At 37.5% G+C, this 17,228-nt stretch overlaps 7 protein-coding genes across 7 annotated transcripts; 6 read left to right on the forward strand and 1 right to left on the reverse strand.

The window, feature by feature from the left end:
• Positions 1-347: 347 nt before the first annotated feature.
• NEMIN01_2285 (uncharacterized protein) lies at positions 348-1,844 on the forward strand (the record flags this gene model as incomplete). Its single annotated transcript, XM_051478227.1, has 1 exon — positions 348-1,844. One exon carries the CDS (start codon positions 348-350, stop codon positions 1,842-1,844), a length of 1,497 nt encoding a protein of 498 aa, XP_051334187.1.
• Positions 1,845-2,825: 981 nt separating this feature from the next.
• Positions 2,826-4,349, forward strand: NEMIN01_2286 (uncharacterized protein; the record flags this gene model as incomplete). The annotated part of the gene is made up of 1 exon (XM_051478228.1): positions 2,826-4,349. One exon carries the CDS (start codon positions 2,826-2,828, stop codon positions 4,347-4,349), a length of 1,524 nt encoding a protein of 507 aa, XP_051334188.1.
• A 328-nt stretch (positions 4,350-4,677) lies between these two features.
• Positions 4,678-6,543, forward strand: NEMIN01_2287 (uncharacterized protein; the record flags this gene model as incomplete). Its single annotated transcript, XM_051478229.1, has 1 exon — positions 4,678-6,543. The coding sequence occupies one exon, from the start codon at positions 4,678-4,680 to the stop codon at positions 6,541-6,543; it is 1,866 nt and encodes a 621-aa protein (XP_051334189.1).
• A 318-nt stretch (positions 6,544-6,861) lies between these two features.
• On the forward strand, positions 6,862-8,496 carry NEMIN01_2288 (uncharacterized protein; the record flags this gene model as incomplete). The annotated part of the gene is made up of 1 exon (XM_051478230.1): positions 6,862-8,496. The coding sequence occupies one exon, from the start codon at positions 6,862-6,864 to the stop codon at positions 8,494-8,496; it is 1,635 nt and encodes a 544-aa protein (XP_051334190.1).
• A 258-nt stretch (positions 8,497-8,754) lies between these two features.
• On the forward strand, positions 8,755-10,296 carry NEMIN01_2289 (uncharacterized protein; the record flags this gene model as incomplete). The annotated part of the gene is made up of 1 exon (XM_051478231.1): positions 8,755-10,296. The coding sequence occupies one exon, from the start codon at positions 8,755-8,757 to the stop codon at positions 10,294-10,296; it is 1,542 nt and encodes a 513-aa protein (XP_051334191.1).
• Positions 10,297-10,636: 340 nt separating this feature from the next.
• Positions 10,637-13,909, reverse strand: NEMIN01_2290 (uncharacterized protein; the record flags this gene model as incomplete). Its single annotated transcript, XM_051478232.1, has 1 exon — positions 10,637-13,909. One exon carries the CDS (start codon positions 13,907-13,909, stop codon positions 10,637-10,639), a length of 3,273 nt encoding a protein of 1,090 aa, XP_051334192.1.
• A 1,347-nt stretch (positions 13,910-15,256) lies between these two features.
• NEMIN01_2291 (uncharacterized protein) lies at positions 15,257-16,789 on the forward strand (the record flags this gene model as incomplete). The annotated part of the gene is made up of 1 exon (XM_051478233.1): positions 15,257-16,789. One exon carries the CDS (start codon positions 15,257-15,259, stop codon positions 16,787-16,789), a length of 1,533 nt encoding a protein of 510 aa, XP_051334193.1.
• Between the last annotated feature and the right edge of the window lie 439 nt (positions 16,790-17,228).

The raw sequence follows: 17,228 nt of genomic DNA on the forward strand, positions 1-17,228 counted from the left end.
TTCTTGTTTCTCATCTAGTCTATACACGCCTTTTATCTACTTCCTGTGAGATTATGTAAAAATATTTAGCTACTATTGAATGCAAAGCCTTCTAAATGGCAGGCATAGGATACAGTGCTTTTTAATCTATGCTTATTAGCGCACTAAATTTATACCACCAACTAGCTATTGTCTAAATAACCTATCTAATATATACTGTTTAAAGTGTGGCAAAGCCAATGACTACCACTTAGTAGGTCAATCCGATATTTTACAAAAGTGTCTAGTAGACTGTAGCAATAATACCATAGTATAAATAGCTCAGAAAATTAAAATATTTTCTACAGCTTAAAACTTTTATAGTGGTCATGAAAGAGGTAAAATTAAAGATAGATGTGGAGAAGGTGGTGCACACATGCCTGTCTATTATAAAAACCAAAGTGCCTCTCAAACACGACACCAAAAAAGAGCATCTGTATCTAGTGATGGATATCTTTGAGAAGAGTCTAGAAGTGGAAAATTGCACGCTTGATAATCAAGAAAAGGAAATGATCCTGCTGCTAGTTTTAAGCAATATATATCTATACTTCACATACAATCCATATGGAATAGAAGCTATAAATAATCTGCACCTGGCATTAAAGGCTAGAGAGCTGAAAGACATCAAACATTGGGCTATTCATATGATGAATGAAGTCATAAGGCCAAATACACTTATATACAGGCCAGAGCATGGAATACATAGACAAGTTAGCAAAAATGAAGCATTAGAGAGGATAGACCCAGATGGCGAAAAGGGTGGCCTAAGTCCTCGGACATGCACACTGACAATCGACGACACAAAGTTTTTGACTCTGGAGAGTTTGCTTAATTCGAACCTAGAGAGCCTGGACAGGGAGTCTTTCTCTGATATAGCACATTTAACCAAAAAACTAAACATCGGTGCTTTAAAAAAATACTCAAAAACACAAAGCTACTACAGCTTGGAACAACTGTACACTCTAACAAAAAACGACATGGCATTAGTAGATCTTGGACTGAAGACTATTTTTGAAAAATATCAGGAAATCAAAAGTCTACTCAATGTAATCAAAGAAACAGAGAATCTTTCCTATGCTGACAAAGAAGTAGCAAAAGATGTTAAAAAACTATTTAGAATTGAAGGAGAGTTGGAAATGGTTATATCCATCAAAGACAACATAAAGAAAATTGAATCTGAAAAAACAGCACAAAAGGCTGTCATCAGTGCAATAGAATACATGGCAAACAGCACTCCTCTTTTGAAAGAGATGTCTAGCTCAAACACATTGAGAATACACCCTAGTCTTCTTAATTTTGACAGATACTATATATCTGGAGACGACGGCCTGGTGCAAATAGTGAACCAAAAAAAAGAGGAACGAGCTAAAAAAATAGCACGGAGTGCTCTAGCTTTAGAGAAAGAGAAGAAAAGAAAGACTCCAAATGCAATATATGTTAACAACCTAGAAAACGAAAAGTATTTGCTGGAATGCGAGCAGAAGAAAGACGAGTTGCAGCTTAGTATCCCGAAAAACATGCACTTCTTGTTTGAAATAAGCCCAGATCAGATAGCATACATAATAAAAAAGATGGAAAAGTTTACAAAAGCAAGAAAGATAGGAGTAGAAATAATGGAGACATTGGAGGTGATCTTTCGTAAAAAAAAGCTAACCAAAAGAAACATTCTTAAAATGTTCGTGCTCAGCGCCATTGTTATAGTAGTGTCCGGACTAATGGTTGCTTATTTAAGAAAAAAAATAGAATTTTCTCGTGTTGTTAGCTTGAACCACAAAGGACACACTATCCCTGAAGTAAAACAGGTTAAAAGCAGCAAAGAGCTGTGATCTATCACTACTTTACCCTACGCTAACATTATAAATAACTACTCTCATCACTATACATAGTCTACAAAGAATAAAAATCAGCATTCCAGGCTCACTCTACATAGCATCTACTGGTCGTTCCAACCTTTCATCTTAACTCATCTTCCACTTAAAAACAGCATGCGCACTACTCTGCAAACAATGAGTACTTCTACCCATCACTTCGCTGGTATCCTTACTCTCTTCTCCTACTCTTCTTTCTTCTACTTTATTCTCCTCATCCTTTCCTGCACAATGTAAAATAAAGCTCTTGCAAAATAAATCAAGCGAAATAAAGCGCTACCAGACCTTCTCTTTATTTCTCTGTACTATTTATTCTATTGTATTTTCTGCAAGCTGCTTTTTCTCTGAAACCATAAGAGTATCAGAGGCTGGCTTCCCAAGGTATAAATATTTTAATTTAATTTCAACCCATGCACAATAAGGAAGAAGCTAATGTGCTGCCTGCTTCCTTAGAATAGATGCCAAACATCATAATGATTTGCTGGCTGTAAGAACATTGACTGGCTATATTTTTAAAGAGACTGACCCACCTGTAACACCAAGGGATAAAGATGTACAGAACATATGCGAGAAAGGCATAGTCCAAATAAACCTGTTGACTCTGAAGTGTCAGATGTGCCTAAAAAGGCATATTACCGTGGTAAAAAGCAACTTCCGTAAATGGAAATCCTCCTATTACAGTCGTGTACAAGCCAGAAGGATCAAAGGAGTTCAGCCACAAACCAAGGTATAAGCACAAAATGCCCGCTCTTGGGATGGATGAAGAGACAGCCATAAATAGCATAGGGTTCCATAGAAACATAGTGGATACGTTAATTTGGCCCTAGCTATTATGAATGCAAGTGGTGAATAGACAAATCAGTCTGTAGCTTGTGTTCCCTTCATTACTGCACAGGAGTATTAATTTAAATTTTCTGCAATAAAATCTTTATAACAGGCATGAAGGAGGTCAAACTAAAAATAAAACTGAAAGAACTACTCAAGGCATGCGAGTCTATTAAACTCGCAGGCAAGCTTCTGAAATACCACACTCCAAAAGACTATATAGACATAGTAGACTGCATATTTAAAGATGTTATAGAGATAGAAAGCGGTGCGAATAGGGAGGAAGAGAAAGCCATCCAGGATATACTCAAGAATAGAGTCCGAGAATACTTTACATATGTTCTGTATGGAAAGAATGACATGAAGGATTTATATAGAGCATTGAGAGATGAGGAACAAGAAGAACTTAGGAAAGCATTTATCCATATAGCTAACCAGCTCATAAGGCCAAATAAACTCATATATAATCCAAAGGATGGAATACATAGACAGGTTGATGAGAATGAACCCATGGAAGACATAGACTCAGACGACGCCTCCTCCGACCTAAGCCCGAGAACGTGCACTCTAGAGGTTGACTATGCAGACTTTGTAAGCTTAGAAAGTATGCAGCATCTTGCCGAAGAGAGCATGAATAGAGAGTTTTTCTATAATGCTGCAAATTTATTCTACTCAAAGAAAAATGACATGAATATTTTGAAAGCATACTTGCCAGAGGAAGAAGAGCGCTTTACTCTCGATAATCTGTACACTATATACAACAATGGAGTAGCACTGGTTGATGACGGGCTGAATCTTGTTTATTCAAAATTCTACGAAATTGAAGAGCTGGTTAAGAAGATCAAAATAATGGAAGCTCGTAGTAGTGATGAGTCAGAGATAGTTAGAGAGATCAGAATGGTGCTTCGTCTAGAAGAGCTGCGGATAGCTATTTCTGTCATCGAGAATATCGAACAAATTATGTACGAAAAGGCAATGCAAAAGGGCATGATTGATGCGATAGAATACATAGCAAGTAGCACGCCACTCCTGAAAGAAAAAGACGGCTCAAACACACTGAAGATAGATGATGATCTGAGTGGCTTTGAAGCAGACTACATAACTAGAAAAAAAGGATTGAAGAACATAGTGAACAAAAGGGCAGATGAATTGAATGAAAAAATAATCTCAAGAACTCAAGATTTAAACAGAGAGAAAGCAAAGCTTGATCAAGCAAAGACGGAAGGAAAAAACAAAGAAGAGATCGATGAGCTAGAACGCTTGGTTAACGAGCTGGACCACGAAATATATTCATTAAACTGCGAGAACAAAAAGGTGTATCTGCAAATTTTAAATATTATTTCCAATCTACGCCATCATTCTTGCATCAGCCCGTTCCAAAAAGGGTATATAATCCGAGAGATAGGGCAGACTATGGAAAAGAGAAAAGTAAAAGTGGTGCTGAAGCCCTTATTGAACAGAAAGATAACTGAAAAGGAAAAATTTAGGATATACTCAGCTGTTATTAGACTAAAAGACCCCGTAATAACCACAAAACAGAAAGTTATACTAGCCATGGCTTTTGTTGTTTTCCTAGTGGCAGCATCACTACTTAGCATTTATCTATGGAACACACTAAAAACCATTAGTGTTATCTAGTGCAGAGCTGCAAAGAGTGCTACACTACCAACCCTTCTTAAGAGCCCAAAATAGCTCTATTGACTATTGAAGCGCTTGCTTCCAGCCAATTAGTTAGCATCCAAATAAAATACACTTTTTTTTACATTGTATACATACATTTTAGTGTTTTATCCTGCATACTCAATACAGTCTCATAGTGCTACGACTCTTTTTGTTTATCCAGCAGCACATACTGCGGAGCTCTTTACAATGCACAGCTACCTTAACTAAACAGGTGCAACTTCTGTAAGAAAATGAGCTTGCTCTGCGCTGCATTTAATTTAATATTTTCAGAAAAATTTTGTCAATGATTGTCGTGCATCATCCATATATAGGTGTCCATAATAGGTATGGCAAATTTTTAAGTTTAAATTTTTTTAAGTCCAAAGGTTTTAAGATGGCTATGCAAAAGGTTGAGCTAAAGATAAAAGTAGGCGGAATATTAGATGCATGCCAACGTATTGCCAGCGGAAATGTGAATATGTGTGTCCACAATAATGATGTAAAAACCCGCATGGATATACTAAAATACATACTTGAGGGAAATCTGGAAATAGAAGGCAAGCACAGCGAAGAGGAGAGAAAGACTATCCTAGAAACAATCAAAAAAAGCATGTATCGATACTTCATATACAACGAGAATGGCGCAGATGATATGGAGTATCTACATCACGGACTAATCTCCGGCAACGAAGAACTAGTTAAAACTAGAGGTGCGTGGTTGATCAACAGCCTGGTAAAACCAAATCCATTTATATACAATCCAAGGCATGGGGTTTACAAGAAGTTCGATAAGGATGAAAAGCTTGAAAGCATATACTTGCAAAAGGGAGAACTCGACACGAGCACTAGAACATACACACTGGAGATTGATGATGCAAAGTTTTCAGACCTGGAGGGCTTACTTCGGTTTACGTCAGAGGCTCTCGACAGAGAATCTTTCGCTTACATTACTGGTCTAATGCATATGCTGCGATTTATCGCGAATTTAGATATGAGCGTTTTAAAAGAATATACAGAAGAAAGCGGCTATCACACTCTCGATGAGCTGTACAGCAAAACATACGAAAAAACTGATGTACCGCTGATAGACTACGGGATGAAGATTATCTGCGACAAATGCCAGGAGATTGAAAGGCTGATCAGCCTAGTTAAAGAAATGGACGCATGCTCCAACGATCCGCGGGATATAGTCAATCAAATCAATGATGTGCTGGGCCCTGGAGGCGTGGAAATAGTCATTTCCATCATGGACAATCTGGAAAGCATTATGCATGAAAGGGGAATTCAGAAACGTGTGTTCAAAGTGTTGGAGTACATGGCGAATAACTTCCTATTTTTCAACAAAAAAAATAACTCAAATGAGTTGTCGATAAATAGCGACCTGGTCCGCTTCTACGAAAAGTGTGTAACCAAAGGAGACTTGCTGAAAATAGTGGACGGAAACAGAGAAATAATAGCTAAAGAGTTCAAAATAAAGGATGAAGCAGCAGACCAAGAGCAGGCAAAGTACAAAGAGCTAGAAGCAGACTTGAAAAAGTGGATGCAGGAGAATGAAAACACTCTTGATCCACAGGACTACGAGCAGAATGAAAACACTCTTATTCCACAGGACTACGAGCAGAATGAAAACACTCTTGTTCCACAGGAATACGAGCAGAATGAAAACACTCTTATTCCACAGGACTACGAGCAAGTGCTAGGAGAAAAAAGAGAGAAAATGGCACAGTTAAAACGCACCATTAACAATCTCGATCATGACGTGTACTTCTTAGAATGCGCTAGGATAAGAGAAAACATAGAATGCGGCAACATTATCGAGTTTCTGGAGCGAAAAGACTTGATGTCTCGTATGAGCATAGGCCAGCAAAGCTATCTCCTCAGAAAGATAAAAGAGTTTGCAGAGACGCTGAACATAAGAGTAGAAGCATCTGAGGCACATAAAATAGTGGAAGTAGATATGCCGGAGGAAAAAAAGACCTCCTTAACAAAATTCACGCAGAAAAACATAATTAAAATGTCCGCACTGGGCTTTGTTTTTATAACGCTGTTAAGTTTGCTTGGCTATTCAAAGAGTGAAGCAAATAGCATTGCCAATGAAGATATTTTATCGCGCTGTGAAAACATGGAATACGAAGAAGAACCACTGGCTAAGAAACAGAAAAAGATCTAGCACGTCTTAAGCTGGCTGAAACCAATTATATGATATTCGAAATAAATTATCCTGGTTTTATACACAGTTCATCTTTATGGCTTTCTATGCTGTTTCATACTTTATGTCTTTTGGCTAGCTGCAGCAAGTGCCGTAATTTTCTGCTACTAAAAATGTTTAGTGAAATAGCTGTACCAATTCTTTATTATGATGCTAAATATAAAAATTAAAATTTTTAGCTGTAGAAAGCTTTAATTTTGCAAGTTGTATATAGATTATGTTTATTTAAAATTTTCTTTCAAACATTTAAATAGTTTTCTGCAATTAAAAAATTTTCAAATGGTCACAAGAGAAGTCAAATTAAAGGTAAATGTGGAAGGGATAGTGAAATCTGCGCTGTCTATTAAAAACAAGTACGATCAAGAGTTCTACAATACGTCAAGCGAACAGCTGAGACATTTAACTATCTTGAAGGATATATTTGATGGCAACAATCTAGAGATAGAAAGCGATCACAGCGAGGAAGAAAAGAAAGTCATTCTAGACACGCTCAGGAAGGACATTTATCTGTACTTTATAGAAAACGGCTACCAAGTCCCAAGTATGCAATATTTATACAGTGTATTGAAAGGTGGAAGAGACGCATCAATCAGATCAGAGGCTATTCTTTTGGCAAACCATCTTATAAAACAGAATCCGTTCATATACAGGCCAGACCATGGCATTTGCAGAAAGTCTGTTGCAGGCGAGCTGTTTGACGATATAAACCCTGAAAATGCTGCTCCTGACCTGAGCACCAGAACATACACTCTGGAGATCGATGCGACAAAATTCGTGAATTTGAGAAGTCTGATGGAGGCTAATGCAGAGAGCCTGAGCAGACAAAACTATCTCTATGTTGACACTGCAGCACGTTTTAAGGGCATAGATGTTTTAAAAAAACACGTGCATCTAAGAAAATTCTACACTTTAGATGATCTTTACACCAAAGAGTACGAAGACACTAAAACATCGCTGCTGGACTACGGGCTGGAGCTCATCTGCAGGAAGTACCATGATATTGAAAAGTTAAGCGAGGAAATTGAAGAACCAAAGATTATTTATAAGGGACTGCAGGATGATATAGCTGATAAAATTAATAAAGTGTTTGTTCAGGAAGAGCTGGAAATAGTCATTCCCATTCTCGATGACATAAAGAAAATCGGCTACGAGAAAAGTCTCCACAAGTCCATCATTTACACGCTGGAATACTTGGTAAACAACACTGCGCTCTTGAAGGAGCCAGCTAGCGGCCTAAACGTTCTGCACATAAAGAAAGATTTGAGCGATTTCTATGAAGACAATGTAACAGGCAAAGGTTTAGAAAAAATAGTGGATGATAAAGTAGATGAGATAACCCGAGAAATGCTAAAGCATATTGATTCTCTTAACAGAGAAAATGAGGAATACACTGAAAAAGAAGCAAGACTTCAGAGATGGATGGAAGAGTACAGGAATAAACTCAATACGCAGATCTACAATAAAATGGTTGAAGAAAAGAACAAAGAAATGCAAGAGGCAGTTTTTTCTATTAATGATCTGAACAACAAGATATATCTCCTGGCATGCGATAAAGAAAGAGAGACCATACGCAGTAAAAGTCTTGTTGAACTCAAGAAAAACTTAAAATCCTTGCCAGAGCTGACTCTACTTCAGAAACAACACTTACTGGAAAAGATAAAACAGTTTGCAAAGGTACACAATGTTAAAGTGGAAGAAGAAGAGCCTGCAAGGTCTTTGGTAGAAAATGTGAAATCTACTGGGCAATTTGTCTTTAGACTACTTACAGGTGCTTGTGTTCTAAGCGGATTCACACTAACAGCCTTTAACCATTTTTCAAACATCGATACAATGCAAGTTGGAGATGTCCACAATGTGCTGAACTCTAATCAATTTTTATGCCATAAGAAACAGTCATTGACTAAGAAACATTAAAGAATGTAGTGTATTCTGAGCCATTTGACTCCAGTCAGCTAGCATTGAAAATAAATTATTCTTAAATTTGCAAATTTTCACTTTTTTTACAGAGCTGGTATATTGAGTATTTTGAAGTATGTTGCCAGGGACCATGCATATTTGCAATTTTAAGAAATTTTATTTTGGATTTTATTTTAGTTGGCGATAAATTAAAGTTTTTCCGCCTAGGGAAACCCTTGCCCTTTTAAATAATTTTTTGTAATTAAAATTTTCAGGATGGCCAGGAGAGAAGTTAAGCTAAAGGTAAACATAGAAGAGTTATTGAACGCATTTCAGACTATAGACAGAAAATACGTTTCTAAGATAGGAGATGTATGCAATGATGATCTTATAGAAATATTTTTGAACGGGCTAAAAGACATCTTTAGAAAGCATCTACAAATAGAGAGCGAGCACAGCGAAAAAGAAAACAGTGTTATTTTAGAAGCAATCATAAATAACATGAACCACTACTTTATATATAATGAACATGGAAGAATTATTATATTCACTTTGCATGATGCATTAAGGGATAGGGACAGCAAGAGAATCAGAAGTATGGTTATTAGGCTAGCTAATGAACTCATAAAGCCTAATTCCCTTATATACAGGCCAGAGCACGGAATAAATATGCAGTTTGACAAGAATAAGTCTCTAGAAAATATAGACCCAAATGACGAGAATGCAGACCTAAGCGCCAGAACATACACGCTAGAGATAGACAGTATGGGCTTTTCTAGCATGGAAAGTTTTCTGCAGGCCTCTGCAGAGAGGCTGGATGCACATAATTTCCGTTTTATTTCCGAATCAGGTGATGTGAGAGATATAAATAATCTTAAAATGGGATCATTAGCACTAAAACGCTACAACCTATATGAGCTATACACTAAAAAATATGAAAACACAGGCATGCTATTAATAGACTATGGAATGAAGCTTATCTATGAAAAGCAGAAAGAAATTGAAGAGTTGATCGATCTAATCAACGAAATAAATTATACTTCTAACAATGAGATAAAAGATACGTTAATGGAAGAAATTCCCAAGCTATTTAGCCGTAAAGAGCTAGGAATAATCTGTTCCATCAGAGATAACGCACCATCTATTACAACTGAAAAAATACTTCAAACCAGAATACTTAATTTAGTCGAATACATGATAAAAAACAACATATTCTTGGAAGAAAAAAATGAAGAAAAAGTATTGAAGATAGGCACTAACTTGAATGGCTTTTATGAAAACTACATAAATACGAGTGAAAGGTTTGTAAAAATGGCAGAAGATAACAGAAACAGGCTAAATGATGAGATAAAAGTGTATTCACAAATCCTAAAAGACAAAGAGGCCCTGTATTTTCAGCTAGGAGAAGAAGAGACTGAAGAGAAGGAAAGGGTGAAGTGTTCTATTAACAACCTGGAAAACGAAATATACCTGCTAAAGTGTGACAGCGAAAAAGAATATATAACGAAATCTGTCTGTATAGATAGGCTTAAGAAAAATCGACGTACATTAGAGTTTCTAAGTGTCGAGCAAGAAGAATACATATCCAGAAAGATCAAAGAATTTGCAAATGCACAAAAAATAAAAATAGGCGAGCCAGAAGGATTGATAAACCGAAAAAAAGATATAGTAAAAACAATGATTGTAGGTGCTGCTTTTCTGGGAGGAGCAACAATAGCGGCTTATAATCAGCTTTCAAAGGAAGGTGAAATACCTGATTCTAGCGCTCGTAATGTGCTGAACAGTGACAAAACATCATCGCACCACGAGCAGCAATAGCCACTAGCTGAGAAACATTAAAGAATATAATATGCTTTGAGTTACTTGACTCCAGTCAGCTAGCATTAGAAATAAATTATTCTTAAGTTTGCAAATTTTCTACATTATAGCAGTTAGTGAGCTGAGTACGACTATCTACATGGCATATAACACTGCACCAACTTACTTTGATCTTGTTTCCTTATTCTCCTTCTATTTACACTATCTACCATTCTATTTCTATATACAGTGATCTCAGTTGTACTTTTGCAAATCAATTGAAACCAACAGAAATGCAATAGTTCTAACTAGTGTCAGCACTTAAAAATAAAAATAATGTCCACTGAGACTAAAAGTTTATTTATTGAAGGCTGTAGTTCCTGCTGTATAGTGTAATGAAAACATCAAGAATCTCGTTGTGTGCCCCCAAACTAGACCTGTTCGCGTTGACGTTGCGAAACACCATAAGCTCTGTTTCTGAGCTTTTTGGAACTTTAGACAGCTTTTTGTGCAGCTCTTTGCGTTGGTCTTCGAGAATGCTTTTCAGCTTGCTTTTTTTGCACCGAACTATATTCTGCTGCCGCCTTATCTCTGTTCTATCGCTTTTTATGTCATACTGCAGGGCTATCTGTTCATCTATTACCTCTCTCAGTTTGTTTTCTGTTTTGCTCGTCTCCATTCCAAGTATTTTCAGGCTCCTATTGTCTTCAGTTTCTCCGTTGCTTTTGTTTGATATCCAAGCGCGTATTGTACGTACCTTATTCTCTGTTCTGCCAATGTGAGCGCCCAGCCAAAAGCCCTGGAGCTGGCTGTCCTTGTCGTACTCTCTTGACTCCAGCACGGAAATAAGCTCATTAAACTCTTTTTCTCTTTTTTTCCCTCTGAAGTTCTCATTTGGTGCACAGTGTGTATACTCACCCACGCCTCCAGGGACTTTCGCATACCACACAGCCTTGATGTTTCCGTTTTCCTGTTGAGCAACCTGGCAGTCCATGCCATAGCACTCTGTTCTTCTCTTTTGTTCCAGCGGCAGGTACAGATTGCTGTAGTATGCGTATATATCCGCATGCCGTATGCCTATATACCTATTTTCATTGTAGACATATACGCCAGGCTTTACGTCTTCAAACCTTGTCCAATCCACCTCTTCGTGTTCGTCTTTTTGTCTGATAAAAGGGCCTAGCTCCACTGCAGACTGCATCAAAGGCGTAAGGAACAGCGGTATGCAGATATCGGCCTTGTTGTTGTGCGGTATTAAAGGCCAAAATTGAACAAAAGTAAAACTTGTTGTTTGCAAATTTTCTTCTATGTAGTAAAATACTACCTCATATCCTTCCAAGTCTCTTACTGTTTTTCTTCTCTCTTCTTCTCTGATGCAAGACCACTTTCTAGTCTTCTTATCCACTTTTACAGGATGTATACTATCATACTTTTCTTTTGCCCCATATAGTATCCTCATGTACTTTGATATCTCATTGATTGTGTGCAGGCAGTGCTCTTTTCCGCTTTTATCCATGTACAAAGGCATGCATAGCGTTCTGATCTGTCCCATTGTGTTATCTACGTAGTACACGTGATAGTGTGCCTGTGTATATGGTGAAATACTCCATCTGTTCTCCTCCAGTGTATACGCAGGATACAAATATTCCCTATCACTTTCCTTGAATGCCATGTTTGCTACTATCTCGCACTTCATGTGCATCTGGTTCTTTATTATGCACTTTCCTGCCAGAATGTATTTATTTTTTTTCTCGATCACTCTTGCTCTTTCGTAGAACTTGGCAATAAGAGTGTACATGTATCTATACAGATCAACAGCTGTTGAATTCTGCAGGGTTTCTTCACCGTATACGCTTTCAAGAGCACTGTACAGATCATCGTACAGTTTGTCCTCTATCTTTGATGCTATGTGCATTTCCACTATCTTTTTTATTTTCATTAGAATCCTGTTGTTCTTCTTATTCCTCTCTTCTTCTTCCGAGGTGTATGTATCCTTTATAAACTCTTCGCTGATCCTGGAAAAGTCCTGGTAGACCTCAGGTAGCATTATAATCATGTGCACTGCATACGCCAGTGCGTGGCTCTTCTCTTTTATTTGTCTGATCCTGTCCTGCTTCTCAATTATGCTGTAATTTATTTCAAGATACTCGCTCATGTAAATATCCCCCAAGCTTTTCTTCCACCCGGTTGGAGGATAGTCTATGTCAATTTTCAGCGGCTCATGCTTTTCTATGTATGCTATCATATCATCAAACACCTCTGGATAGTATCCGTGAAAACTTTTCACCATTTCTATATACAGACTGTTTTTCTCGTTGCTGAACAGCTCCTTCAGCCCCAAAAGGTCTTTGTACTTGGTGTTTGTCGTTGTTGTCCTGCAGGCAATGAAGTACCACAGCGCATTCTGTTCTATCAGCGGCGCAACCTTCTCGGAGAAGTCCTTGATGTCTGTTCTGAGATTTGTTCTGTACGGCTCGTTTTTTACCAGATGAATAATGTCTGACTTAAAATACTTGCTCTGTGCTATTGTCCTGTAGCTCAGCTTGTATCTCTTTCTTCTCAGGTTTTTCAGCCTTGTATCGTTCCACATGCTGATGTTCAGGTCTTTTGTTCCCACTGTGTCCTCCGGCATTCCTGCCCTGTCTCTCCGCGCTTTTCTAATAGCCGGCGCCTTATAATCAAATGCTGGCTCTTCACCGTCTTCCACTGCTCTCTCTTCCTCTTCTTGCTGATGGATAGAATCAAGTCTGCTCTTTGGTGCTCTTTCTTCTTTTCTTGTTTTCTTCGGTACTGCATGATGCGTTGATTCATCTGTTGGATTGCTCATTCCACTGGCTGCTCTTTTCTCTCCTGTATATGGTCTAATGCTAGTGTTTTCTGTCTCACCAAAAATATTTGCATTTGTACTAGCTATTACTGTACTTCTTTGATGTGGTAGCTGGCATTCTCCTGTACTATATGCTGAAATAGATGGTGTAAATCCATTCGAAGAAGATTCTGCGCCTAAATTAGTGTAAGCAAAATCTGAACCTTTCATTTCGTGCACTCCTACATCTCCGCTACTAGATGTGCCTGGTGTATTACTCGTACTATGTGTATAGGGATCAAAAGGATAGCCCCCTGCACTGGACTCTACTGTATACTGTTCTTGTGTAGGCTGGAAATACTGCACACCCTGTTCTCCTTCTCTGGGCTCTCCAAAAGACCCCCATCTGCTGGAGATCGGGCTGTTCATAGTTAGATCAATAACGGAATATCCTAGATCACCCATCATGCTATCCTCTGTTCTAGACGGTCCTGCAGTGTTATGTGCTCCATTGAAGGTGTTTCCATCTGCGCTGTACTCTGCCATGTAGTTCTGCTGCTGAAAGTGTTGATATTCACCTGGCATATTGTCTGCTGGAATAAAAGGTGTTTCGTATCCATTCCACCCTAGGCCGCTGTAATCCATGCTCTGATGTGCATAAAACTGGTTTAAGCCATCCATTGGGTATGCTAATCTGTCTCCTCCCATCCATGGAGCAGAGCTTCCAGTGGGAGCCGTTGGACTGAAGTCGTTCCAGCTTCCTCTGCACCCTGTGATGAAAAGGGAAAGCAGCGCTGCACCTGCACCTAATATTTTCTGATTTTTCATTCTGAAAATATCATTTTTTTTCTATTTATAGGTGTCAGTTGAGATGGCTACCCTGTATAGTATATTCCAACCTGAAAATAATTTCAAATGAAAATCACACACAGCGATTATAAAAGACAGTTAATACCACCGAAGGGTTTAAGAAAGCCATACAAACTTTATTGAATGCTCTGGTAAGCTATAACACTCCAGAGATACACAGCGCTCAGTAAGATTGTGCATTGAACACTAACAGACATATTACTAGCTATTTTAAGTATAGTTTCTTTTCTAGGAATTCTACTGTTTGTCTCCACATAGAATAAACTGTCGTTACGTGTAGCTTTATGATCTTATCTTTTAGTAAAGAGCTCTGATGGAGTAGACATCTGTATATTTACATTCTTATGCATTATTTTTCTTTTGAACAGGAATAGCAATACTTTATTGGATTGTAGATGCCTAACATCTGAATACAAACTCTCCTATGGTAACGCAAATGTATATACAAATATCGGCAACTAAAAGTATTCTATCAGGGTCTTTATATAAAACACCAGAAACCCGGCCTTTTTTGAAACTTTTTCCTGCTTTTACATCTTCTGTAGTTGGTTATGTTGGATGCTCTAATCTCTGCTTGCTCTCTATCAAGTTTTGTGTATTATTAGCTAATATTTTCTTTATTATCCTTATATTTTACATTTTTAAGCGGCTTTTTGTATCTCTCTATCGCATTTTTTATACTTTTAATTAACATCTGGTTTATATTATCTACATCTCTATATTTTTAAGCGGCATATCATTGCTCTGCATCGCACATTTTCTGCTTTTTCTTCTACGAAAATGGATAAATAGTAGAGAACAAAGCAATGCTTGCAAATCCTCTAGATGTATGGCTCAAAGAACACATCTTGGAGAGATACTCTTTGCCTAATGCGATTGGCTTTTAAGTGCTCGTCTTCAATAGTATTTTCAACAAGGATTTGCTCTATACATTTACTAAGCATTGTTTTTTAGAATCTTATTGGTACAGAGAAAAAAGCATTTTAGTGCAGAAATTATTTCGCAGTGCAGCAATAGGCGTTGGACGTATAGAAAACTAAGAAGCTACTATTCCGTTACTAGATCTAAAGTAGACAGAAAGAGCTGGTTAGATCAGTTACATGAGAACTGACATGGCATCCAAAGTGCAAAAGCTGCACAAATCTTGAAGTTCTGGCAACAAACCACTAAATACTCCTCTATAGTTATAATTCTACCAAAGGCATAGCTAGCACACTGGGCAGTGAGCCATTGCAATGCCAATGGTGTGAAAGAAAAACTCTTGACCTTAAATTATTTTTTGCAAATTAATATTGCCAGGCAGCCATGAAAGAGGTTAAATTGAAGATCGATGTAGGCAAGATAATAAGAGAATGCGAGGTCATCAATAGTATAGATGAAATGTACAACGCTGTTTCTGTTGATAATAAAGTAAGTGATTTGGCTATACTAGATCGCATACTCGATGGCAACATAAGAATAGAAAGTAAGCATGCTGATGAAAAAGAAGAGCTACAAATTCTGAATGTAATTAAAAATGAAATACGTGAGCATTTCGTATACTATGACAGCGAACTAAATAGCATATGCAATGTGCGCAGAGTGATAGTGGACGGAAGAATAGATGTTGTCAAATTCTGGGCCCTGGTTTTAATCAACAATATTATAAGGGCAAATCCATTTGTATACAACGCAGAGCATGGAATTTGCAGAAAAGATGGCATAGATTTAACTCAGGATGTAGACCCATACAACGAGAACTGCTATATAAGCACCAGAGCATACACACTACAGGTTGATGATGCAAAGATGGAAAGCGCACTTTATCTTACATCTGAGAGTCTGGAAAGACAGAACTTCTGCTACATTTCTGGCTTAGCAAGCTCAATGGACATAAATATTTTAAAAAAGTATACATTCACAGAAACACACTACACTTTAGACGAGCTGTACACATTAACTAAAGACAATGGGGTGCCACTGGTAGACTACGGGTTGAAGCTTATCTATGAAAAATACTTTGAAATGGGCGAGCTATTTGAGCTGGTTAAAAATATAAAGCTCATTTCAAACAGTCTGCAGGATGTAACCCGAGAAATATATGAGCTGTTTAGCCCCGAAGACCTAAAGATAATCGTTTCTATCAGAGATAATCTGGAAAAGATCAAATACGAAAAAACAGCGCACAACTGTCTGATTAGATCGCTGGAATACATGGCAAATAACACTCCACTCGTGGACGCGAAAGACGGAACAAGATTGCTGAAGATAAGCAGTGATTTGAGCGATTTTAGCATAGACTACGTAGCTGGGAGAAAAGGCTTAAGGAGGATAGTAGATAAAGAAAAAGCCAAATTGGACGAAGAGCTAAAAAGAGTGTATAAGACTTACAATGCAAAGTGTGATAGAAATAGAACACTGGGAATGTATTTATTTGCCCTGGAAACAGGATCTAGAGTTAAAGATCAGAGCTACTACCAAGCAGAAGAGAAAATTAAAAAAGAGAAAGAAAGTGCAGTTTGTGCTATCAATAGGCTAAAAAATGACATAGCTCTGCTGAAATGGAAAATAAGAAAAGAAGAGCTGCAGCGTGAGAATATCCACAAACTTCTGAGCATCTCAAGATCACTGTCTCAAATGTCTCTAGCGCAGCAAGACTATATAATCAGAAAGATAGAAGAGTTTGGAAAAGCACACAACATAAAGGTAGAAGTGGTGGAGATAAAAAAGCTTCTTTCGATAAGACTCACCAGAGCAAACATAGTTAAAATGTTTATTCTTAGCGCTATGCTCATAGTAGCATCATTACTACTGGTGAGATATATGAACAGTGAGGTGAAGTCTGTTGGTACTAGTTAGATACTCTCCAAAATAAATTATTCCCGTGTTTATAGATGCTCTCTCGGACAACAATTAATGTTTATGTGATTTTGCCTTATTTTAGCGTTCAACAGAGCTGTCTTTTCTCTTTGGCTATATCCCAAGCATTTCTACCGTCCTAGTTTGTTCAAATATAAATGTATATTTTTCTTTAGTTAATCTAGCTATTAGGCATGCGAATAAAAATAAAAAAGTAAAATTGTACTTAAAAGAGACTATATACTTATTTATTTTTTCAATTCTCTTTCTTTTATTTTAGAAATAGCTACAGCACCTTACGTCACAAACAAATACGAGCGAGCAAAAATAAACTAATGACATAAAGAGATAAAAACAGTACTGTACTTATTCAAATGCAAGGTGCTCTAGTTGAACAGCTATTCCATTAGATCGATGCAGATAGAAGTGTAAATGGAAG

The sequence above is a fragment of the Nematocida minor genome, assembly GCF_024244105.1.
Source record: "Nematocida minor strain JUm1510 chromosome Unknown 7808, whole genome shotgun sequence".
Lineage (NCBI taxonomy): Eukaryota > Fungi > Microsporidia > Nematocida > Nematocida minor.